Source organism: Panthera tigris, chromosome D3 (assembly GCF_018350195.1).
Source record: "Panthera tigris isolate Pti1 chromosome D3, P.tigris_Pti1_mat1.1, whole genome shotgun sequence".
Classification (NCBI taxonomy): domain Eukaryota; kingdom Metazoa; phylum Chordata; class Mammalia; order Carnivora; family Felidae; genus Panthera; species Panthera tigris.
Window position 1 is genome coordinate 48,274,339 of NC_056671.1, and position 27,404 is coordinate 48,301,742.

General features: G+C 35.0%; 1 protein-coding gene across 7 annotated transcripts in view; it reads right to left on the reverse strand.

The window, feature by feature from the left end:
• SS18 (SS18 subunit of BAF chromatin remodeling complex) overlaps window positions 1–27,404 on the reverse strand; it is an 89,246-nt gene that overhangs the window by 10,087 nt on the left and 51,755 nt on the right. For 6 of the 7 annotated variants that reach the window (XM_042961385.1, XM_042961382.1, XM_042961383.1 and 3 more), the window contains 5 exons: window positions 17,912–18,079; window positions 17,158–17,262; window positions 14,250–14,342; window positions 13,417–13,539; window positions 10,486–10,619 (listed from right to left, as the gene is read on the reverse strand). In XM_042961385.1, the coding sequence (XP_042817319.1) occupies window positions 10,486–10,619; window positions 13,417–13,539; window positions 14,250–14,342; window positions 17,158–17,262; window positions 17,912–18,079 (623 nt within the window). The remainder of the gene's footprint in view (window positions 1–10,485; window positions 10,620–13,416; window positions 13,540–14,249; window positions 14,343–17,157; window positions 17,263–17,911; window positions 18,080–27,404) is intronic. The other variant, XM_042961386.1, reaches the window with a different exon arrangement.

Here is a 27,404-nt window from a genome sequence, read left to right on the forward strand (position 1 = left end):
GAGTGAAACACCTTACAATTCAAGGGCCTGGGTGGAGTACTCAAAAAGATTTTACCTCAGTAGTAGAAATACTTAGCCCAGGACTAAACACTGCTCTGGTCCTGCCTAATAAACCTTAAAAGCAATCCTCATAAGATCAAGCTGTGTCTAAGTTACTTACCTGTATCCTAAAACAAAGCTCCAGTATATTTCTAAGAAGACATACCTTATCTATCACCCAACGAAGTAAAAGTGTTATTCACAGTTTCTGACATACAATGAAACAAAATCATGCATGCAGAGGATGAGGAAAATGACCCATAATGAGAAGGAAAAAAACAAACAATTAATCAAAAGAGACCCAGATGTTAAGAATTATCAGAGAAGGATATTAAAATAGTTATCATACTTGTATTCCATATGTTTAAAAATTTAGGCAGAGACATGGAAGATATAAAAAGGCCCTAAACTGAAATCCTATTTAAAAAACCCAACTTGAAATTCTAGAGATGAAAAATACAATATCTGAGATGAAAAATACCCGGGAATGGATTAAAAGCAGATAAAAAATGAATAGGAAAACATCAATGAACTTTAAGATATAGCAAGAGAAACTACCCAAAACAAAACAGAAAAAAAGGGAAAATAAAAAATAGAGGATCAGTGTACTATGGCACAACTTTAAGCAATCAAATATGCACATAATTGAAAAAGACAGAAAGGGATATAGAGGTAAGAGACAGGAAAACTACTTGGTCAGAATGTTTCCAAATTTGATCAAAACCATGAAGCCATAAATCCAAGAAGCTATATGAACCGCAAGCATAAAAAACAGATAATTTCACAAAGGGAAAATCGTAAAAAAACAGCCAAAAAAAAAAAAAAAAAAAAAGTACACTAACTACCAGAAAAGAAAGATAACAGCAGATGCCTCCTTGGAAATAATATAAGCAAGAAGACAGTAGAGCCACATTTTTAAAGTGCTGAAAGTAAAAAAAAAAAAAAAAAAAAAAAAATCCTGTCAACCTACGATTCTATACCTAGAATAAGTATTTTCCAATAATGGAAGAGAAATAAGCACCTTCTTGAACATACATAAGCTGAAGACCTGCATTACAATAAACATTAAAACAAAGTCTTTCAGGAAAAGGAAAATGATACCACATGGAACTATGAATCCACCATAGGAGTGAAATGAATCCACCACAGGAGTGAAGAGCACCAGACATAGTAACTACATGAGTAAATATGTAAGATTTTTTCTTATTACTGAAATATCTTTAAAGGATAACTGTTTTTAAAAAACAAAAAAAAGTCCATGTACTATATAGTTTATAACATATGTACAAGTAAAATTTATAACATTAACAGAAAGTTGAAAAGGAAAAAATGAAAGTAAACTATTGAAATGGTTCATACTATACATAAGGTGGTATAACATCACTTAAAATATGTTACAAAATGGATGAACCTTAAAAACATTACGCTGAGTAAAAAGAGCTAATCACAAAACATCACATGTTGCATGATTCCATTTATGTGAAACATCCAGAATAGGAAAATCTATACAGACTGAAAGTAAACTACCTGTTTCCCAGGGCTGGGTGTTTAGAGATAAATGACTATACTGGAAAAAGAAATCCCATTTAATGGTACACTCTAAAATGTTAAGTGAATTGAAGTTCATGAATTAATCAATAAAGATGGTTTTCTGGGGAGCCTGGGTGGTTCGATTGGTTAAGAGTCTGACTCTTGGTTTTGGCTCAAGTCATAATCCCATGGTTCATGGGATTGAGTCCCGCACTGGGCTATGGAATGACAGCACAGAGCCTGCTTGGGATTCTCTCCCCTCCCCCTCCTCCACTCACACTCTCAAAATAAACTTAAATAAATAAATAAATACATAAATAAAATCTATAAAAAATGTTTTTTAAAAGCAGAAAAAAATTGTTCAAAATAAGACAGAAAAAGAAACGGAGAATAAAGAACAATCAAAAAAAAATCAAGATGACAGATATAACCATATTCATAATTACATAAAACATAACGTTCAAAGCCCCTCCATTAAAAGGCAGAGATTGTCAGATTGGATAACAAAGAAGGACCTGACAAATGCTGCCTTCATGAAATACAACTCAAACATAAAAACACAAATATATTCAAACAAAAGGGATAAGGAGTGCCTGCCTAGCTCAGTTGGTAGCGCATGCAACTCTTGATCTCAGGGTTGTTAAGTTCTAGCCCCATGTTGGATGTAGACATTACTTAAAAATAAAATCTTTAAAAAAGAAATTAAAGGATAAAAAAGATTTATAATTCTATCACTAATCCAAGGAAAGTTGGTGTGGCTATATTAATATCAGACAAAAAGACCACAGAGCAAAGAATACTATCAAGGATAAAGGAAGTTTTTCATAATAGTAAAAGGAGTACATTAATCAACACATAAAAATCCTAAAAACGTGTAAACCTTAAGAAGGTAGCATTCAGATATATGAAGCAGGGGCACCTGGGTGGCTCAGTCAGTTAAGCATCTGACTCTTGATTTTGACTCAGGTCAAGGTCTCAGGGTTGTGAGGTAGAGCCCTGTGTCAGGTTCCACACTGGGCGTGGAGCCTGCTTTGGATTCTCTCTCCCTCTCCTCTGCCCCTCCCCAACTCATGCTTGCTCTCTCTCTCTCAAAAAAACAAAAAACAAAAAACAAAAAAGATACATGAAGCAAAATGGAAAGAACTGCAAGGAAAAATAGACAAACACAAATTATAGCCAGAGATTTAAAATATTTTTCCCAATAACTAACAGAGTAGAAAGAAAATCAGTGAAGATATAGGGGACTTGAATAACACTATCAACCAACTTGATCTGACATTTACAGAACATCCTCACAGACCAGATTCTGGGCCATAAAGTAAGTCTCAATAAATGTGGAAGAATTCAAGTCACATTAAGTATGTTCTATTATGAGGATGGAATTAAATGAGAAATAAGTTACAGAAAAATATCTGGAAACTCTCCAAATATTTAAAAAGTAAATTATATACTTTTAAATAACACTTGGATCAAAGAAGAAATCAGAAGCAAACTCAGGAAATATTTTCAACTGACTGAAAATAAGAACATAATGTACACAAATTTGTGGGCTGCAACATAAGAAATACTTAGAGGGGAATTTATAGCAATAAACATCTATATTAGGAAGCGGGGCAGTTCTTGAATCAATGAGAATTCAGCTATTACCTCAAGAAACCAGAAAAGAAGAGCAAATGAAACCCAAAGCAAGCAGAAGTAAAGAAATAATAAGAGGGCAGAAATCAAGGAAACAGAAAAACAAATGGGGGAGGGGTGGGGGGAGGGAATCTATAAAACCAAAAGCTGGCTCTCTGAGAAGATCAATAAAGTACATAAAAACTGCTAGGCAGATTAACTGGGGGAAAAAAAGAGAGAAGAGAAGATACACATTCCCAATATCAGAAATGAAAGAGGTAGTATCACTACTGATACTAGAGATACTAAAAGGATAAAAAAGAAATCAACAAAACAAATGAAATGGACAAATCCCTTAACAAATAGAAACATCTCTTCAAGAAGAAATAGATAACCTGAATACCTTATGTCTAATAAAGAAAATAAGTTTGTAATTAAAAACCTTCCTGCAAAGAAAATCCAGGTCCAAACAGCTTCACTAGTGAATTGCACCAAACATTTTAGAAGGAATAATACTGATTTCATCCACATCCTTCAAGAAAACTGAAAAGGGATCATTTCTTCCCAACTCACTTTATGAAGCCTGTGCTATTTTGATAACAAAACCAGATAAAGGCATTAAAAGAAAACTAGAGTCCAATATCCCTCATAGATGCAAAAACTGTTAACAAAATTTTAGCTGCTCAGCTCTAATAACATATAAAAAGGATAATACATAGTTTATCCTAGCTACGCAAGATTGATTTAAAACTTGAAAATCAAAGAATATTATTTAACATACTAAATTTAAAAAGGAAAGCTATGATTCCTTCAAAAGATATGGAAAAATCATTTGACAAATTTCAGTATTCATTCCTGATAAAAATTCTCAGCAAACTAGGAATACAAGCAACAACTTCTATCTGATAAAGGATATCCACACAAACCCTACACATCTCATGTAAGGCTGAAAGGCCGACTGTTAACCCCCTAAGAGCAGGAGTAAGACAAAAGATGTCCACTCTCACTATTTATATTCAACATTGTGTTAAAGGTTTTAAGGTGAGGTTAGATTAAGGGGGAGAAAAGCGGAGCATTCAGATTGTAAAGGAAAAAATAAGTCTTTTTCCACACACATGATTTCTATGTGGAAATTCTGACAATCTACAAAAAAACTACTAGAAATAATAAGTGAGTTAATATTACAGTTCTGGTAAAATATCAATATAAAAAAACAAACTGTACTTTTATACAACCAGCAATTAACAATTGTAAATTAAAATTTTAAAAAATTTACAATAGTATCAAGAATATAAAAATACCTAGAGATAAATCTGACAAGACCTATGTTAAGACCTGTATGCTGAAAACTATATAACGCTGCTGAAAAAAAAAATTTAAAGGGACATATGCCATGCTCATAGGATGGATACTCACTGACCTCATGTTAAGATACAACTCTCTGCGAATCTATATGTGTAAGGCAATTCCCATCAAAATATCTGTAGGCTTTCTGTAGAAATTGACAAGCTGATTATAAAAATCATATGGAAATGCAAAAACCCAAATGCCTAAACAATTCTGCAAAGGTTAAAGCTGAAAAACTAACAACACCCGATTTCAAAACTTACTGTAAAACTATAGTAATAAAGACAGCATGGTATTGACATAAAGACAGAGAAATAGGTCAGTCCAGAAATAGACATATTTATGATCTTCAGCAAAGGTTCAAAGACAACTCAGTGAAGAAAGGTTAATCTTTTCAACAAATAGTGCTGAGAAAATTAGCTATCCATTTGAAAAAATAAGATGCAAACTTCAATTCGTGCTTCATAGAAAAATTAACTCAAAATGGATTATAGACTTAAATGTAAAGCCTAAAAATATAAGGCTTCTAGGGATGCCTGGGTGGCTCAATGGGTTAAGCACCCAACTCTTGATTGCAGCTCAGGTCCTGATCTGTGAGATCAAGTTCCATGTTGGACTCTGCACTGACAGTGCAGACAGAGCCTGCTTGGGATTCTCTCTCTCCCTCTCTCTCTGCCCCTCCCCTGCTCATGTTCCCCCCCGCCCCTGCCAAAAATAAAGTATAAAATTAAATTAAATTTTTAAAAAATATAAGGCTTCTAGAAGAAAGCATTAAGAGAAAATATTTGTGACTCTGGGTTAAGTGAAGATTTCCCACACATAAAACCAAAAGCATGATCCATAAAAGACAAAGTTGATAAATTCGACTTCATAAAAATGTTAAAGTTCCTGTCTTCAAAAAACAATGTTGAAACAATGAAAAGAGAAGCAACAGACTGGAGAAAAATATTTGCAAATTATGTATCTGATAAAGGATTTGTATGTACAATATACAGAGACCTCTCAATATTCAATAAGAAAATAAGGGACTGAATTTTTTTTTAATAAGCAAAAGATTTGAACAGATATTTCAGAGAAGATACATAGATGGAAAAATAAGCACATGAGAAGATAAGTCATTATCACTTGTCCTTTAGGACATGAAAATGAAAAGCACAATAAACTATCACCAGACATACACCAGAATAGGTAAAATTGAAAAGACTGACTCACTGACAAGTATCAAATTGTGTACTTTTAATATATGCAGTTTATGGAATGTCAATAATACTTCAAAAAAGTTGTTTAAATACAGAAGGGTAGGAAAATACAGTAGTCCCCCCTTACCCACAGTTTTGCTTTCTACAATTTCAGTGACCTGTGGTCAACTGCGGTTCAGTAGCAGATGATCCTCCTGACATATCGTCAGGTCAATAGCAGCCCAACACCATGTCACATGCATACATCATCACCTCACTTCACCTTATCGTGTAGGCATTTTATCAGCTCACATCATCACAAGGGTGAGTACAGTACAATAAGATATTTTGAGAGAGAAAGACCATATTTGTATAACTTTTATTACAGTATATTGTTACAATTATTTTTCTATTCTTTACTGTTAATCTCTTCCTGTGCCTAATTTAAAATTATACTTTACCATAGGTGTATTTACATAGGTAAAACATAGTATATACAGGGTTCAGTACTATCTGTGGTTTTTAAGAGTCTTAGAACGTATCCTCTGTGGATAAAGGTGGGCTACTATAAAGTGAGGCAATGCAAGATGTTACTGTTTTACATAGGTAGAAGGACTTCTTGATATGATACGGTGACAGAACAGAGCAGAGATTTGAAGAAAGGGAGGAAGCCAACTATACGTCTCGGGGAAGAGTTCTGGCAATAAAGGGTGCAGCAAATACAAAGGTTCTGAGGTAGAAATATGCTTGATGTGTTTAAGGAACAGTAAAGTGACTGAAGCAAAGTGAATGAGGGCAGCTATAAATACAGAGATGAAGTGAGGGGTGCCTGAGTGGCTCAGTCGATTAAGCGTCCAACTTTGGCTCAGATCATGATCTCAAAGCTCATTGAGCTTGAGCCCCACATCGGTTTCTGTGCTGACAGCTCAGAGCCTGGAGCCTGCTTCAGATTCTGTGCCTCCTTCTCTCTCTCTGCCCCTCCCCCTCTTGTGTGCTCACTCTTTCTCTCTCTCTCTCAAAAATAAATAAATAAACATTAAAAAAATTCTAAAAATACAGAGATGAAGTGGTGGCACAGGTAGTGGGGGCACAAGTCATGCAGGACTTTGTAGGTTATTCTAAGGTCTTGCTTTTACTTTAAGTAAGACTGAAGTCACCACAGGGCTTTGAGCAGTGGGGTGGCATAATCTAATGTTTTTAAAAGATCATTCTGGGTCCTATGTGGAGCATATCCTATAGCAGAGCTAGGACAAAAGCAGAAGACCAGTTCAGGTGAATGACAGTCGTAACTCTGACTTGGGTAAGAGCAGAAGGTTGTAAAAATGGCCAGATACTGGATATATTTTGAAGGGAGAGGTGATGAAATTTGCTGGTTGAGAAGATGCTTGATTTGCAAAAAAGAGGGGAGCCAAGATGACTCCAGGTTCTTGGCCTGAGGAACTGAAAGAATCAAGCTGCTGTTTAGTAATATGGGAAGAAATGATGGAGAAACAACAGCCCCTAGCAAGGCTTGTCTCTCAATTTCCCCCCTTTGAATTCACTGTGCACACCGCTAGAATAGTCATCTGCCTAAACCACCACTATAATTATATTACTATTGGATTTAAGAATCTGTATTAGTTTTCTGTTCCCTTCATTATCTTGAAGAGGTGAACTACTTTACCTAAAATGAAAAGACCAACAAGTGTTTGGATTGGGGGATACAGATAAGGTGAAATCTCTGATAAATATGGGCAGACTACTAACACTGAAGTAGCTAAAATGGTCCCCTCTTCATAGCCGTTTCTAATGGGGAAGGAGATGTGGCTGGCATCTAGCCAAACGTCATGGGTCTTTTTCTATAGTACCATCCCAAATTCCTAGGAACTTTATGGAGTGGAATAATTATAATGAAAGAGGTAGTGTATCACATATCTATCATATATGCTATATATCACAACACATAATCTTTCACATATCATGTTCACCAAGTGCCAGGCACAGCTAATATATTATATACATCATTTAAAATGTCTTATAAAGGCTTCAAATGATGTCAGGATAAAGTCCAAGTCCTGTAACATGGCTTGTGAGAGTCTTCCCAATCTAAACCTAACTTCTCTCTCCAATCTTGCCTCTCCCTCCCCATGCTTCTGCTTTACTCAACCACACCCCTTAACACTAGTAGTCCTTTGTGAATGCACCTTTTTCTGACTAGAATACACTTCCCTCTTCTATGTCTACTTGTCTAATACCTACTCGTCCTTGGGCCCTCACACTATTATAATACTTCCCAAAGAACATTTTTTCTGTGATCTAGATTAGTATCCCCCTTCCACAAAAGTCTTGACTTCAAGGACTTCTCACACTATATTATATCACCTGTTTATTCTTCTGGATCTCACCTAGATTTATCTAGATTTAAGTTCATAAAGGTAGAGTTTATGTCTATCTTTATTTCCCAATGTACCCCGATCGTAGATACTTGGCATATAAATGTTGCTCAAGAAACATTTACTTAATGACTGATGTTAAGTTTAGGGGATTTAGAAATACGTCATTTAGAGAGAAAACAGTTAGTTTAGTGCACAACATGCTGAAGTTGATGGCAATGGCAAGACATCCAAATAGAGATATTCTGTACAAGTTGAAAAAATGGAGCTGAAGTTGGTTTGCAGAGGGTGGGCTAAGGATACTGAAAATATAAGACAGGGTGAGTAGAGAGACCAAGAAAAACACTGAGCCAAACATTTTTACTTAAAAGAAAGACAAGAAACAAGTGAGACAAGAAAATGAAACAATAAAGAAGGAGTCACTAGAAATCTAAGAGAAGTAAAGAAGCACAGTAATTAGAAGCAAAGAAGACCATTCAGGAATGAAAATAGGAACATGTGTCAAATGTGTCAAAAGTGAAGGCAAGAGGGGCACCTGGGTGGCTCAGTTGGTTGAGGGTCCAACTCTTATTTTTGGCTCAGGTCATGATCTCACGGTCGTGGGATTGAGCCCCGCATGGGGCTCCACACTGAGGGTGGAGCCTGCTCGGGATCCTCTCTCTCCCTCTCCCTGTGCCTCACCTGCTCGTGCACAGGCACTCTCTCTCTCAAAATAAACAATAAACATCCAAAAGTGAAGTTAGAGAGACCAAAATAGCTAGCTGTTCCACCAGCCGTAGGGAGCATAGGACCTAAAATAGTGCCCAGCACATGAAGATAATTAATAAACATTTGTTGACTGAAAGAATAAATGATCAGAAGCTCATTTTTTAAAAAGTTAACTTGTGGGGGTGCTTGGGTGGCTCAGTCAGTGGAGCATGGGACTCTTTGATCTTAGGGTCGTGAGTTCAAGCCCCACATCAGGCGTGGAGCCTACTTCAAAATATCAATCAATCAATTAATTAATTATAAATAGATAAAAATTAAAAAGTTAACTTGTGGATTAGAATGAGCCTAAACCTTGTGCTCAGGAATCTTGCCCTTAAGCACTCATTAGCCAAGACTTTTTTTACTTTAAAATCTAAATAAAATTTCTGCCTAACCCTTTGATTAATAGTGTTTTTTAAAATATATTACTCATTTGTCCTTACCCTTTTAAGTCTCTTTTATCTCTTTTATCACTTAAATAGGAAGTGTCAGTACAAGGGGTTGTAGGCTTGAGAGAGCACTGATAAAAAAATTGCTCATACCTCAAGTTCTGATTAGTACTGCACTGTGTTGTTCCTCAAACCAGATCACCAACACTGGCCCTGGAACCATAACTTACAAAAAAAAATAAGTTGTTTTAGGTAGCTTAAGTAGTGAGCAGACCAGATTTTCCTCACTAGAAGGTCATTAGACAAATCTGAAATCAATCTAAGGAAACTGCCAACATAATACATCATTTTCATTATAATTTAGAGTATGCATAACAGCAAGATTCAGAAAACAATGACTGTGGCACAGATTAGTTAAGTCTGAAAAGTTTACTGGTGAAAAGAAGGAACTTAAATAAATACTAGGTTCAAGAGGATACAGTCATCTTAGAATGAGCTACATCTCTACATATGTGAAAGCAGAAGGAAAGATAACAGGGGATAAACGTTAAAAAAAAAAAAAATTTTTAACGTTTATTTATTTTTGAGAGAAAGAGAGAGAGAGAGAGAGACAGAATCCGAAGCAGGCTCCAGGCTCTGAGCTGTCAGCACAGAGCCCGACGTGGGTCTCGAACTCACGAGCCATGAGATCATGACCTGAGCCGAAGTCGGACGCTCAACCGACTGAGCCACCCAGGCATCCTGAGATAAACATTTTTAATACTTGAAATAAGGGATATGAAAGGAGGCAACAGAGGCAGAAGTAACTATGGATTTAAAGAGACAGGACACCACCAATGTGGCAGAAGGTAATGGATATGCTGAAACAAAGACAAGAGCTACTAAGAGAGTTGACACAGATGGATTCCATGTCTCTATATGTCAATGCACAGTCTTCAGCAATAAATGTGAAGGAGATGAGAGAAATCAGGGGCTTTAGAAGAGGGAATGATGTCTGGAATGCCCGGGTAAAGACCAGAGAGAGAGAAAGAGAAAGAGAATATGAGTATGAATGGATGCTGGGTCTCAGAGATAAGACATGTTTTACATGTGACAGTAACTATGGTCAGCTGTGCTAGCATTCTATGAAAAAGACTTAAAAGTAAATTTTTTTTTGTTAACTCATATACTATGAACAGGAGGAGGGAAAAACAAGCCTTCAAGTGAAAAACAACCTTATCAAGGGTGAGCAAATAATGGGGCAATCACACAGTTGGCCAAATAATTTACCTGGTCATATCCATAAGGCCTCTGCTGTGGCGGCTGTGGTGGTCCAGGCTGCGTTGGTCTATAACCCCCATACTGCTGACCTTGTCCTTGTGGGTAGTTAGGATACTGAGGACCTGGACCACCCTGTGAAGGACCTGCAAAATAATTAACATAAACAAAAGCCCAGATAAAAACAGAATTCTTGAAAGGGTTTAGAACCAGGTGTTATCACGTTTTTATATCTAAACAAAAAAGATAGTTGGTATCTTGATCTTCTCAAATGCTTTTTGAAATAAATTCCAAAGGTTGTAAGAATGAAAATATTATAAGGATAGTGCCATGTACAAAATGTTTTGAGTCGGTGTAACCAGTGAGCTATGTGTTAGTCATGAATTTTTTTCCAAATACGTAAAAGCGACTCAAGAGTTGTTAAGCAGGTTAATTCCATGGTATCAAGAAAATTCATCTACACCACTACTAGAAAGTTAACCACTATAAGCAACAGGTTATAAAAGAAAAAGCAACAAGGGCCCTGGGTGGTTCAGTCAGTTAAGTGTCAACTCTTGGTTTCAGCTCAGGTCATGATCTTACGGTTCATGAGTCTGAGCCCCTCACGGGCCCAGCTTCAGGCTCTCTCCTTCTCTCTCGCTCTCTCAAAATAAATAAACTTTAAAAATAAAAGTAAAAAGTAAATAAAAGAGAAAGCAAGAAGCAGATTCAAATTAAAATACTGAAATAATTTCTGAATAAAGTTTGAGAATCAATGATATTTACAGCTGTATGACTCTAGATTTACACTTGCAATCACCAGAGAATCATAAAGAATAATTTTCCATGAAATTCTAGATTGATATTTGCAATCACCAAAAGAATGCTTTATGCTCTGCATTAATAAGTTTACTACCACAATATTTTCAAACCAAAACCAAAGACTTGAAAAGCCACAGGTTGCATGTGAAAAAACTTGATTCAAAAGTTACACTCTGTGTACCAATCACCTTTAATACTTAACCCATAAAAATGAATGATTTCCAATTCCAGAGATGGCAAGGGACTAATTTGGCTTGCCAAACAAATATGTCTGTTTCATAAATTCTACTACTGCCTATTGTAAAGAATGCTTTATAAAGCATAAGCCGAAAAGCTTTGACACTTAAATGTTTTCTATCATAGCCATTCAAAATCTGCCATAAAAAAACACTGATGGCAGAGGAAAGTGTCAAAGAGAATAAATGTTCAAGCTTAAATAAATTCCATCGGTCTATTATTTATTTAATTATTATACACTCAATTATTAAAAGTCTAACTCTTCTATTAGAAGAAAGTATGACAACAGAAGCCTACAAATAAGCAAAATGGGAACTTCTCCTTTGGGATTCCCAAGGTCGAACAAAACAGCAGTTAACTACTCTAACCAAAAATACATTTCATTTACTCTCTCTTCCCACTGAAAATAAGATTTATCTTAAATAAATGAATTCACCTGATTTAACCACATCGTATTTGTTTTCACGTAAACACAGTAAAACCAGAATACTTATTCAAAATACAAATATTCAATGGTCAGGAAATGAAAATGCCATTTGAGAAGAGCAAGAATTCCTTTGTAAAAACAAGAAATCCCGGGATGCTTGGGTGGCTCAGTTGGTTAAGTGTCCAACTCTTAATCTCGGCTTAGGTCTTGATCCCAGAGTCGTGAGTTTAAGCCATGCTGGAGCTCACTTAAAAAGACAAAACAAATAACAAAAACAAACAAGAAATCCATGGAATATTTCTAAAATAATTTGTTTAATGTTTATTTTTGAGAGAAAGAGAGCACAAGCGAGAGGGGCAGAGAGAGAGGGAGACACAGAATCCAAAGCAGACTCCAGGCTCTGAGCTGTCAGCACAGAGTCCGATGTAGGGCTCGAACCCACGAACCGTGGGATCATGACCTGAGCCGAAGTCAGACGCTTAACCAACTGAGCCACCCAGGCACACCATCCATGGAATATTTCTAAAGTCATATCTCAAATTAAAGAACTAGAACTTATCAGTTTGGGGGGGAAATGCCTGGCTCCTAATACCTGACCAAATTTCAATGCATAAGTTGAAGACACAAGAGAATTTCAATCTGATTTTGGTTCTGAGACTTGCTATAACGAGTAGAGAGAGGTGCCCAGAGTAATCTCAGAGCTTAAACTAATGAATAAAAATAATAAAATATTACTGATGTAAAAAAGAGACTATGTTAGCAAGAGATGATGTCAGATTAATAAGCAGTTACTTCTCTAGCATTAGAACCATATTTTCATATATAGAGAGTAGTGACAGTGGCCTAAAATTTACGAATGAGAGATCAGGTCTTTATCATTCCCACTCCCTGTCTAATAAAGTTATTTAAAGCTAGATATCCAGCTACTATAACTCTTATAGTGAGTTTATAATAAGAAAATACAGCTATACTTCCCCAAACTCTGTAAGATACATAACAGCAATAAATACACCCCTATGGATGCGTATATTGCTATTTAACCAAAGAATGACAAAAACATTTTCTTTATGCATTCCAAATAAATCTCATTTGTACTCCAAAAATCAATGTTATTTTTCATAGTAACAGTCATTAGTTTTAGAAATAAGTTTGCTAAGCGAATTATGTAGATATGGTCAATAATCACCCAATTCATCGGTTTTCCAAGCACACACAAAGCTACTGGCTGGGCATGAATGCCAACGAGGTTTAAGAACTCATTTTAAATGATTACATACCTTACCTTTGGTCAATGAACCCCCTCTAGTTTATGTTTCTTTTTAAATGGATTACCAGTTTACTGGAGAAAAAACATTTTCAATTACTCAGTCAGTAATAGACTGAGCTAAAATCGTATTTTTGACAAGAAGAATTCTTAGAGAAATAAACATTAAATATGTCCTTCAATATTTCAAAACAAAACTGCAAAAAACTATTACCGTAGCCCTGCTGCTGTCCTGGATAGCCCTGCTGCCCTGGGTACTGCTGTTGCTGGGGTGGATATCCCTGTTGGGGAGGTGGTCCTTGGTAAGCATCTTGCTGTTGGCCATATTGTGAATTTCCTACAGGATAATTGGAGAAGAGAAAAAAAAAAAACTGAGAAGTTTGCTTAATTAACTTTTTTACTCTAAGATGCATAGCCAACAACACAAGAACAAAATGAAATGCCATATTGATTTTTGAAAGTTAACAAAACAAAGAAAAAACTCAAACCAAACAGAAGGATTTCGGCCAAACAAACTGCAGTTAAAGCCAATTTTGCAAGGTTGAACTGCAGCATTTTCAGCGTCTCTGCCATACGAGCATTACATTTACTGGAACATCACAGTCATAAGATCATGACTATGCTAAATAAAATAAAAAAGACAAAATTAAAGACAGCTACAAGAGCACACACTAGCTACACAAGATCAGCAAGCTGTTTCCTAAAGGCACTATACTTATATGTAAAATTATACATATGTAAACACACACAAGAAAAAAAAATTGGATTGATGGATTTATGTTCAAATAGAAAATTTCCACTGAGGAAAAAATTATTTTTAAATGTTTTAGTCTTTTTATTGTTGTTAGAAATGGCAAGTCATGGTTACACATTTTAAATATTTGTAAGGAAATTATTTTAATTGTTCTGGGCTCCCTGTAACTTTCAAGACAGCCAGCAACTAGTATTCTACAAGAGCTTTGCATGGGTAGAAGTTGTCTTATGCAAGAATTTTCATTCCTGTAGGAGGGGATATATATGTGTATGTGTGTGAAGGTATATAGATACCTCCTTCGTAGTAATGTTGTGAGGAATCCTCATAAGGCCTATCGTAGCCTTGTTCAGGATACGACGGTTGCTGATAACCGTAATCATTATGACCTACATCAATTCGACAAGAGACAGGAAGAAACGTTAATGGCCACTGAGTGAAAACCCTAAATATATTTAAACTTTCAGATAAAATTGAAAAAAAGAAAAAGAAATGGAAATACATAAAAAATAATTTCAATTGCATTAGCCAAATATTTACCAATGTGATTGTTTCCATATTGAGATAACGTGCAAATTTTTTAAAAGCAAAAACAGTAGTTTTAGAAACATTACACTTAGTCTTAACTGATCATCCTCATCAAGGGGGGGGGGGGAGAAAAACTTTATCTTCAATTTTTTTAAAAAAAGAGAGAATGAAAGCATTTAGGCCTTTCACATGTAAATAACTTGAATTAAATTAGAATGAACAAAGGAAGCAATTATCATATTTTGTCAAACACCTGTTCTGCTGGTCGCCAATTCCACAGCATATGCTAAAACAATGCAAAATATAAAAAAGCTCCATAAGTTTTTTTCCCCTGAAAGAAACTGAAACAAATTTTTCACATTCTATTTACTTGCATAATGTATCTCATAAAGTTATTTTCAGATATAAGAACATTATTGCTTAACGCTGCCATTCTAGAAGTCTTTAGAAAGTATTTCTAGAGTACCATAAACATATACCTACATAAAATTAATACTGTGTTAAGTGCTAGAGTACCCCTTTAGTATTAAGGCTCGATAAACTTTATGACTGGACTTTAATGAAAATCAATAGTCTAGTTCTTTTAACTAAGCAGTACTAAGAAAATAGAGGAAGTAACACTTCAGTTAGCTAAAATCTAAACTAAATTTTCAAAGAATGCCTAATTAAGAAGGAATACAGTTATGAATAAATGTTTTACACTGAGTAGTGTTTTAGGATTCCAACATTCCCAAACTACCTCAGAAATATCTACATTAAGGGTTGGCAAACTATGGCCTGCAGTATAAATATGGCCAGTAGCTTGTTTTTGTAAATAAAGTTTTACTGGAACACAGGCATGCCCATTCATATTTCCTACAGCTATTTTCATGCTACAACAAGGGTTCAGTAGTTGAGACTAAGACCATATGGCCCACAAAGACTAAAATACTTACTCTCTGCCTCTTTACAGAAAGAAGTTTGCCAACTCCTAATCTATATATTTACTGGCATAAATATCTGGTAAGAAAATATCCAATGCTGTTTCAGAAAACTGTTGTTATGAATGGAATACTCTACATAAATGTGAGAAAAAGATATTAATACACACCTGTGCAAAAATGATACCATTTAGATTTTTTAATTCCCTGATGTAATAAGTAATTTACAGTAACCTTAAAGTTCTGATATATACAAAAATAATATGTCTATCTATTCTGAATAGAAAGGTCATATTTATAACAACATACATTACACATTTCAGGAAATACACAGGACCAAAATAATAGTGTCAAATTCAACTCAGTTATATAAAACGCATTTTACAAATTAAAACAATTATTTACTTTCAGACTTCCTAATAAATAAATTTAACAAACTAGATTTCACTTCTTTAAAATATCCACAGTATATAAACATTCTGAAGTTTTTCACTGAAAAAAATCTTAATATAATGTCTACATGTGAAACAACCAAAAAAAATCCAACATTCTGAATATTCAGGGCAAGAAAACCTGAGATTTAAAAAAATATGTCATTTTCTTATAAGAAATATCCATACACATCCTCACTATCACTGGCAAAAACATTTATCATATGCAAAATTCTACAGGTGAGTGTTTGCTCTGCCTCTGCAGTAAAAACCAGTATCCTTATACTGATGTACCTTTATGCTTTACATATGAACCCAAAACTGGCAGCTAAATGATTTTTTAAATACACCACATTCTATCTTCTTACTAGTTTACATTAGCTTCAAATCGCCAGTCCCAACACTTTAGCTTTTAATTTTTAGTTTCTCCAAGTTTCTCTGTTAAATAGTTTACTTAAATATACCAGGGGAGCTTCCTGGATAAATGAAGATTTTGACAAATCCTTTCATAACAAGACAAATCATACTGTAACGTGAACAGCTACCTCCAATTTACCACAGGTAGTTTTGTATGTTTGGATTATTTTTTCCTCAACACTGTATCATAAAATTTCAAACATACAGAAAAATGGAAAGCCCTGTACAGTGAGAAAGCCTACTTCTGCTTGGATCATTACTAAATGCAATACATCTTCAGTGACCACCTTTTCACAAGCCCCTTCCCACTAAAAAAAAATACGATTAAGCTAAATAATTAAAATTAAAATCTGGTTTCCAAATGCTTTTCCTAGTCTACTAACTCTATACACAGTTATATTATGGGTATAATTTAGCCTCCAAAATTTTCAAATGCAAATGCTAATGTATATAAACCACAGTTCTTTGAGAAGTATTTAACGTTAACTAAAATGATAAAACTTGGAAACAGACTCAAGAACTATTATCTTCTATGTATTTATACAATGCATAAAAGTAAACCAATGGGTGAACTTTGCAGTGTGTGAATTATCTCAATAAAGCTGCTATTAAAAAAAGTGAAATCAGTAACATTTGCTTTGGTTCAATCTTCTTTTATATTAAGAAAGGATTCCAATGACAGAATGTCATTCCTGATGGTACTAATATGGACTATTTAAACAAAATACACTTTGATAGAGATTATACACTAATGCAATCACTGGTGCTTTAGATTATTAAAGTGTTTCTAAATTTAGAAGAAACATATTGTTAGTTTCTTCATCCTCATTAAAATGTTTTGAACAGCTATCTGCATTAATATTGGGGAGGGAATAGAAAATGGGAAAGTTAACATTAGGAGAGTTTACCATCAGGGTAATATTGCTGGTTCATGCCTTCTGGAGGACCTTGTCCACCATGACTGTATTGGTCCCCATAATAGTCTTCCTGGCCTGAGTACTGCTGTGGTGGGCCTGAAAAACCACAACCAGTCAAGACATAAATAATTTGTTTTCTATGTCATCAAAGGCTTTCTTTTTTATCTGATATTGTCAGAGATTATTTCTCACCTGTAGATGCTCTGGCAATTGAGATACTTTGAACCATTTTTATACACACACATCCATAAACACACAGCAACACCACGTTTCACAAAAATTATTACGACCATACATACAGGATCTAACAATACCAACTTAAAAAAACAAACACTAACTTCTTTAAAAAAGGTTCAAACTAGTAGAAAATTAATTTTCTTTTTGATGTTAGAGCAGTTTGGAATAAACTAGGGTTTGTTTCTGACCATATATTAAGTAACTTCTCAAAATTAAAATTGTATTTTCTGCTATACATTAGTGAGCTTTTGATATAAAATTTTATGATATAACCTCTTCCCAGAAAAAAATAAAAGGAAGCTGTGTAGTAGGAAGTTCCTATCCACTCCATGAACCTTTGTACCTACTATATCCACTACCTTTTAGAAAAAAATATGTAATAATAATACTAAAAATCAAGAAACACAAAGCCCTGAATTTGCCTATATGAAATGTTAATTAAAATGTAAAGCCTTTCAACTACAGTTTTATTTATATTAAGCAGGAAATTTCCCAAATGTAATCTTACCCTGTTGAGGTGGTCTATAAGGAGGAATCTGTCTCTGACCCATCATATGATTGCCTTGGTTAACTTGACCCATCATTCCCATAGGAGGCTGCTGGCCTTGATAATGCTGCCCACCTCCCTGTGGCATATTGTATTGTTGAGAAGGAGGCTGCTGATGCATCATTGGAGCTGAAAAGAGACAAAATATTATGCACACAATTTTTTTACGTGTAATTTTAATACCTTAAGAGAAATACAAAAGTATTTTATCATATAACCCCCAAAATATGTAAGGTATTATAGTGAAAACTGACTTCAATAAAAATAAATCTTTCAGTTGAAGTTCACATGCCAAAAATAATCTGCAAACGAGGGAAAACAACTAATACATGGTAGTTCATCTGAAATCCACTGAAGGAGTGTTCTAGTAATTTCTTTAAAAAACAAAGTGAATATAATATGTAAACATCCTGAATATATGCATTTTTCAAGATATGCTACATAATATTTATCTACACAATTCTCCTGGGAAAAACAGAATCTTTTTTTTCTTTTTAATTTTTTTTTCAATGTTTTTATTTACTTTTGAAGGAGAGAGAGACAGAGCATGAGCGGGGGAGGAGCAGAGAGAGAGGGAGACACAGAATTTGAAGCAGGCTCCAGGCTCTAAGCCGTCAGCACAGAGCCTGATGTGGGGCCCGAACCCACAAACTGTGAGATCATGACCTGAGCCGAAGTCAGACACTCAACCGACCGAGCCACCCAGGCGCCCCAAATCTTTAAGCTATATAAGAAAATATACCACAACAAACTTCACAAAATCACACAGCAAAGCAGGGGTCAAACCAGATTAGGAAAGAAACCTAATCTCTGAACATCCCTTTTTCCCCAACCCTTTTCAATTCCCACTCATTTCATTATATAATGGTAGATAGGGAAACGACACATTTATAAATACATTTACATTGGCGGATTTCATAAACTTTAATTTTAGGATTAAATTTTTAAAGGGTCTTCTTTCCCTTTTCCATCTATAAGATTTATAAATGAAAAAGGTCTTCCTGAAATCAAAGGGTTGTGGTGCTTCTTAGTAAGTACTAACACACACACAATCAAAAATACCTAGGCAGAAAACTGTAATAAGCCATAGAGTCAGGTATCAGAATTAGAGTGCCCAGGGGCACCTGGGTGGCTCAGTAGGTTAAGCATCCAACTTCGGTTCAAATCATGATCTCATGGATAGGGAGTGTGAGCCCCACGTTGGGTTCTGTGCTGACAGCTCAGAGCCTGGAGCCTGCTTTGGATTAGGAGGTAACTCCCTCTCTCTCTGCCCCTCCCCTACTGGTGCTCTCTCACCCTCTCTCTCAAAAATAAATAATAAACATGAAAAAAAATCAAAACAACAAAAAAAAGAACTACAGCCTCCAAAGCAAGCAATATCCAGGTAGCCACACTACCACTGCTATAGTATCACATTGGCAACACTAAAAATATATCACGTGAAATAATCAACAATGGCCATAAAGTTCTGTGTTGCCACCTAACAATGTAAACAGCTCCTCAGAGGTTCACTGGGTCAAGTGATGGTATGGAGAACTCATCATTCTACCATCATAACCATTACTGTCTCAGAAGTACATATGAGTCATCCCCCAGTTTACTGCTTAAACAGCTACGTACTCCTCCTTTACTGACTCACGGACAATTTAAGGACAAAAGTAAAGGGTTAGAGGCCTGAGAAAACTTGTACAGTAGAAATTACGCAGAACAGCCAAAAGTTCATCGTTTATTTAAATAAAAGTTAAAAACAAAACACAATTACCTCTTTAAACATATTACTAGCCTATAAAAGCAGCAACAACATTAGCAAAAAGAATTTAACTCTCTTCCACTTTGAAGACCTGTATTATCTAAAGTGATTTATCAGGGCTCTTTTTCTCCTATTTGCCATCTTTTGTCCTTCTACTCTGTTTCAAATTCCTCTTTCCCTCTAATTTTATCATAAATAGAAGTCTTTCAAAGCCTACACTAGGACTTTTCTTTCAACAAGGAAATAAACTCTTTATAGTAGGGATAAGATGGCTCGGTGGAGAATGGAAGGGAAGAGAACTTAACACTAAATGCACTTAACACTGCCAGACATACTTTCATATTTATTTCATGTAAACCACCAACAACTAACAGAGGTAAGGATCCTAATTTTCTAGTTTTTAGCTAAGGAATCCAAAGATCAAGATAACCAACTGGGAACCAGACAAAACACAAGCTTGAAACTAGTTTAACTGAAGTTGTAATTTTTAAAATATATTTTGTATATAATAAAGTATTGAACACTAGCGGGTATAATCTAATAGGCAGTATGATTAGGCATTTCTGTAACTCATTTTCAGTAAATGAAGGTTTTGCTTTGACTCTCTTCTCCAACACTGATTAAAGGCTTCCTGTCTCACAGAAGGCAACTATAAAACTAATGCATATAGTATGCATTGGAACCAGAACTTCAAATAGAGGAGGAAGAAAGCAGAAACATCATAGCTGGGGGGAAATCCAAAAGGATATAATAACAAAAAAATTCTAAGCTTTGCTCTAAAGGAGAAAAGTAATCCAGCTTAAGCCCCAAATAGAAAAGACCATGGTACTTGTGCTTTATCTTTTGGGACTGTCAGCAGTTCCAATCCCAAAGAGCTCAATTACCACCACCGTTTTATTCTTTGTCACTTCCCTCCCTCCGAGGATCCTCCACATCAGTCAGGATCAAACCTAAAACCACAGAGAATGGAGGAGGATAGCATTGCTAAAACATGTTGTTTTTCATCTTTTTCCTTGAAGCCTTACCCATTAAAAAAAAAATTAGGACATCAACTTTGATTGTTTAAGAATAGTATTATTTTCCATGTGATAATGAAATATGCTACACTGGCAAATGTCTATCATCCTTTGAGACAGTAATGGAAATGAGAGTTGAATCTCAAAAGTTTACACCAAAATTACTTGTAAAAATCTGTACTACAGAAGGAAGATTACAAAATGAGTCCATTATAACCATTTTCTACAAACAATGACATCACACATTACTATAGGGCTTAAAAGTTGTTCTTCATCTTTTAAATAAATCATTTTGACGCTAAGATGCGCAACAAAGTGTGATATTACATACACAAAGATCTTAATGTCTTAATTACCTACCATATGTTTTGTAAAAGTGTTTTAAGAGAACATATAACAAATGTTCATCACAATATTATTTCTTTCCATTCTGAGTTTCATATGTAACAGACATTCTATGGAAATAATGTGCTGTATCTTACACATATGTAAAATATTCCCAAATCACCACATTTTATGTCATTGGAATTCTTTGTTCCAATGAGATGGTTAATACTTAGTTTTATCTTAAGTTACTGGTCAAAAATTTTTTTAGAGTCAACTATAAAAATAACATTAGGTTTTAATTAATCTGTGAAAAATTTAAGATTATGTAATTTTTTTAAAAATTCTGTATACACACACATATATTCACATCTTCAAATGGAAACCAATACACTAAAACTCTATAAATCATATAATTAATCTATGAACGATTTTAAATAAAGGTTAAATGTCAGCTAACAGTTAATGAGAACTTAGTGCAGGCCAGGTACTAAGCTAAGAGCTTTATGTATACTATTTATTTTCCCAAACTCTATGAAACAGGTAATACTATCATCAACTTCACTTTACAGGTAAGAAAATTTAATTTAAGGTTTACAAGCATTTAGAATCTTACCTAGAGTTGCACAGCTAGTAAATGATGACAACTTTAAAGCCACTATGTATATCTCCTCTCCAAAGTCAAATCATACTTCTCCCATGTAATATATCCCAGGATAACAGTTCTAGTAGGGAACATTATCCATAATATACTATATCTATATATACACACACACTATATTTTATAGATGTTACTATACTAATAATACACTAATAGTGTATCATATGTACTAATATACTGTAATATAAAAATCCTAAAATGCAAGAAGTTTCTTTACCCCACCTCTATCTATATGCTATAATAAGAATTAGACTATGAAATTGCTTAAGTAATGCCCTCCAAGCATATTTTCCTATTCATATTTCACCACATTTTACTACTGTTCTTAACTTTTCAATCTCAAACTAAACCATTTGTAGCTCTCATTTGAAGGTATTACTAACAGTTTATTTTCAAGAAAAAAATTCCAGTATTCTAGCAAACTCAATTAGCTAACCGACTATCTATTAAATAGCCATTTAAAATGAACGGAATTTTTTACATACCTACAATGTACATCTGTCCTCATCAAGTTTTCAATAGTTCATAAGGCATTTAGATATAATATCAAAAACAAAAGAACAGCCAAGTAACTAATAAAATCCTCCAAACTTAGTAAAGTCACTGTAACTAATACAAACTTAGCTGAGTTTCCTAGCAGCCAATGAAAAAAAACAGAAGCATGATAGATATCAGCTAGTAAAAAAAGTTCACTAAGAGATATAAACTTTTCCGTAACATGAAATTTTTAGGAATTTTCATGAAAGTATTAAAACATACTAGTATCAATAACTCTTGTTGCTGTTTCCTTAGTAACACAGACCATCCTTATATGCAGATCCTCATATTAACCATTTCTTAAAGCTGTGATTTTCGACCATGCGTGATTTTGTCCCCCAGGAGACATTTTACGTGGTCACAACTGCTATGAGTGGTGGTGCTCCTGCCACCTAGTGGAGACAGGACAGATCTACTGCTAAATATCGCAACAAGGCATAGGATAGGCCTCCACACAAATTATGCAGCTCAAAATGTCAACAGTGTTTAGTCAAGAAACCCTGGATTCTCAAGAGCATAATTGTAAATCATAGGCATCTCTACAAACTAGTCTGGGAATGAGAGTATGCATTTAGCTTTCTGGTGATTGAAAGTTAGAAAAGGGATGTATTGTTGCTTAATAAATCCAGAAAAATAAAACATTGGGCAATTTCTTAAGAGTTGGACCTCATACATAGTTTTGACTTTACTATAAATAATTCAAAAACAAAGTCAGTGCTAAACATCTATCATAATCGACTGAAAGGAACTCTAACAAGCCCAAGTAGAAAGCCATGGAGATGTGCTACATTAGAACATATAGTTTTGTGTCACTTAGCATGAAAGCTGGAAAATTACAAACCATTTGGCACATATGAGATTACTCTGCCCAGAAAAATTCTGAGGGAATAAATAAGCATGACTTAGAATATCTGTTAAAATTTAATCTCTAAAATTTATTCCTAGAGATTCTGGTTTAGCAGGTATGGGATAGGGCACACAAATCTTTTTTTTTAACAACTACCCCAGGTGATTCCAATCCATGTAGTCTTAGGACCACATGATGAGATAGAGTTCTAAGAGAAAGAATAACCAATCATCCACTTCGACCATAAAAGAAGCTGGATTATGGTTCATATAAAATGTTTAAATTGGGGGGTGCCTGGGTGGTTCAGTTGGTTGGGCGTCCAACTTCGGCTCAGGTCATGATCTCATGGTCCGTGAGTTCGAGCCCCGTGTCGGGCTCTGTGCTGACAGCTCAGAGCCTGGAGCCTGCTTCAGATTCTGTGTCTCCCTCTCTCTCTGACCCTCCCCCGTTCATGCTCTGTCTCTCTCTGTCTCAAAAATAAACATTAAAAAAAATTTTTTTTTAAATGTTTAAATTGGAGTAAGATTGCATCTCATAGAGTACTTAAGGTGTTAGCTATAAAAAAAAACATAAGGAATTCGTGTTATAAATACATCAAAACTCATCAAATGATACAATTAAGATCTATGCATTTCACTGCATATACATGTTACCTTAAAAAGACTATTTTAAAAATAAATAAAATTTTACAATGTTAAGTCCTAATGATATGCAGACTAAAGTGTTCACGAGTAAAGTATATTGATATCTGCAGATTACTATGAAATGCATTTTGAAAAATAAGACACAATTGATGGATTAGTAGATGGACAGACAGACAATAAACAAATTTAGTAAAATACTAACTGTAGAATGCAGGTGGCAACTATACAGATACAATCCTTCAAGTGTCCTGCATGTTTGAATTTTATGTAAAAAAATATTGGGAGAAAATTTAAAAATTAATCCTAGGAGAATATATAAAGACTTCTCAAAATTCAGCAGTAAAAAACCAAACAATCCAACTAGAACATAGGCAAAAGACATGAAGAGACTTCACTGAAGAGGACATACAGATGGCAAATAAGCACACAAAAAAGATGTTCAGTATCAGCAGCCGTTAGGGAAATGCAAATTAAGACCACAATGAGATATCACTTCACATTTTTAGAACAGCTAAGATTTAAAAAAAAATATGTTGACAATACCAAATGTTGACAAGAATTCGGAGAAAGCAGATCTCTCAGGGCACTTAGGTGGCTCAGTTAGTTAAGCATCCGACTCTTGGTTTCAGTTCAAGTCATGATCCTAGGGTCCTGGGATTGAGCCCAGTGCTAGGCTCTGTGCTGGGTGTGGAGCCTTCTTGGGATTCTCTCCTTCCCTCTCCTTCTGCCCCTTCCTCACTTGTGCATACACATATGCTCCCTCTCTCTCAAAAATAAAAAATAAAAATGAAAGAAAGAAAAAAGAAGAAGCAGACCTCTTATACGTTGCTGGGGGGCAACGTTAAAATGGTACAGCTACTTTAGTGATCTGTTTGGCAGTTTCTTAAAAAAACTAAACGTATACCTATGTGACCCAGCAATTGCACTGCTGGTATCTATCCCAAAAAAGGGAAAACTTTCATGCAAATAAAAACACGAAATTGTACACAATTGTACATCGCACCTTTACGTAAAAAGCCAAAAATTGGAAACTACTAAAATATCCCTCAAGGGTTAAACAAACCAGTATATCCATACCATGGAAGTCTAACTCAGCAATACCAACATATGAACAACTGATACATGCAACAACTTGGAAAAATATTAATTAGGTTGAGTGAAAAAAGTGAATCTCTAAAGGTCTCATACTGTGTGATTCCATTTATATAACATTCTGAAAATGACAAAAGTATAAAAATGAAAGCGTAACAGTGGTTGCGAGGGATTAGAGATGGCTTGGGGTAAGACACATAGGCTCTCTCTGTATTACCTTTGTAACTTCCTATAAACCTGTAATTAATTCAAAATAAAGTTTTAAAAAAATGCATCATTGGGGCGCCTGGGTTAAGCATTTGACTCTTAATTTCAGCTTAGGTCATGATCTCCTGGTTCATGGGATTGAGCCCCGTGTCCGGCTCTGTGCTGACTGCGAGGAGACCACTTGGGATTCTCCCTCTCCCCCTCCCTCTTTGCTCCTCTCCTGCTCACACATGCTCTCTCTCTCAAAAGTAAATAAACATAAAAAAAAAAAAATCTTTAAATAAAAAATGTAATGAAACTGAGTTTATAATCTATTGAAGAAACTCATCTGGATTTTGTCCCCTAAACCCAAAAGGTTTCAGTAAACTGATGGTCATCTGTTTTATCTGACAGTAACTGACACTTCTTTATTTGGTTCATTTCTGGAATGACAGTTGATGGATGACAATAGCACAGAGAAGAATGCTAGCTTTCTAATTTGTTATGACATGAGGAAACCTAGCTTATCTATCGGTCAACAAATAGGACAAAGTAGTGAACAAGACACGCTCCTGACTTCATAGAACTTAAGAGTCTAGGAAAAAATAATTAAACAGATACTACAAATAATTATGTAATTACAAGTACTCAAACAAACGTCTGCTACAAAGAGCCTAAGTACACTCTACCTACTATACCTAGGTGGACTGTACCTTGTCTGTAAAGTAACTTAAAACTTGTAGAGTAAGACTGTAGGTGATTTTTAGACTTTACTCTTTTCTGTATTTTCCAGATATTTCATATTAAATATTAGTTATTTTCATAACCAGAAAAATGTCATCATTGAGGAAAAAATTACAACCTTGAAAAACTCATCCAAGACAGCAATAGTGATCAAATTATAAACAAATATCTAATATAATCTGAACTATGATATAATTGCTGCATACACCTGAAACGGAACAGAAGCCTGCAATATTAAGCAATATTACATAGATTTACCAATTTTAACAGTGAAGAGAGATGAGTGTACACACAATTCTCACATATTCAAATCAACTAGAAGTCAAACATGCCATTTCCATGGGATACAACATTTGAAATAATGTCTTCATTTGTAAATTTTCTGTGTTACATTTGGAAGGAAAAAAGTTGTAGTGTTTTTTTCATATTGAAGATTTATTATATTTGTTAAATTTTGGGGATTCGTACAGCTCCTGAGCCTGGGTAGGGACTTTGGGTCATACTCAGAAGAACTACATACTGTAGACTAAGATTAATAACTTGGGTAATCAAATCTACATAATGGAGCCCCAATATAACCTCTGAACACTGAGGCTTAGGTGAACTCCCCTGGCTGGCAATACTCTGTGCATATTGTTACACATTGGGACCAGGAGAGCAATGCATCCTGACTCCCATGGAAAGAGACCCTCCATGTTTGGTACCTCTTCTGGACTTTTCCCTATGCACTTTTTCCCTTGGTTGATGTTAATAATAATAAATCATAATTCTTCAGTGTAACAGTTTTCAGTGAGTATTGTGCATCTTTCCAGTAAATTTCTGAACCCGAGAGTGCTTAAGGGAACCCCAGAACTTGCAGTCAGTGTCACAAGTGAGGCCAGTCTTAGGAACCGTTCCCCATAACTTTGCAGTCAGCTAACTTCTCAGAGCTAGCATCTTTTTTACAACTTGGCCAACTGTCATCTTCCTTTCTAAGTCCGGGTCAGCTTCCAACATTTTATCCTTTCTACTTTCAATGTTATGAAATGTCTCCAAGAATTTCAACAGGAAGTATTTTGTCAGTCTTACTTTCTTTGGGACAGCTTCGTTCTTTTCATCACAACCAGTACTCTCACGTTATCAATGAGTTCACCTTCACTAAAGTACTTGCAGTGCACATCTAGAGTCTCTCAAATGGCAGTAGTGTCAACATTCCCAGTCAGCAATTTCTTCTCTAACTTTATTTACAAAGGATTTGGATTTCATTTCCAGCAGTATTACTTCTCATTTCCCTACTACACTTCTATCTTTCATAAAATATCATGAAGGTTTATAACTCGGAACCAAGGAAGCAATACAGCTATATACTCTGCTTTATGTGCATAAACTGATAAATACACAGCGATCAATCACTGGCAGCATCTAAAAGTGACATGAATAGTCACTGATTATGACAGTCATCTATTATTTATGCAGTGATTCGTAAACTGAAGAGACAGAAGCTAAGTTTGTACTTCATACAAGGGCTCACAGCTCATCTACCATAACTGAAATCTGAACCATGCTGTTGGGTAAAAGGTGTCATTTAACCAAACTGTGGTAACTCAAATTCATGCATACCAGAACTGCACAAACGAGGCCTGCCTAGATTTCTACAGGACGTGTTTTCTCATG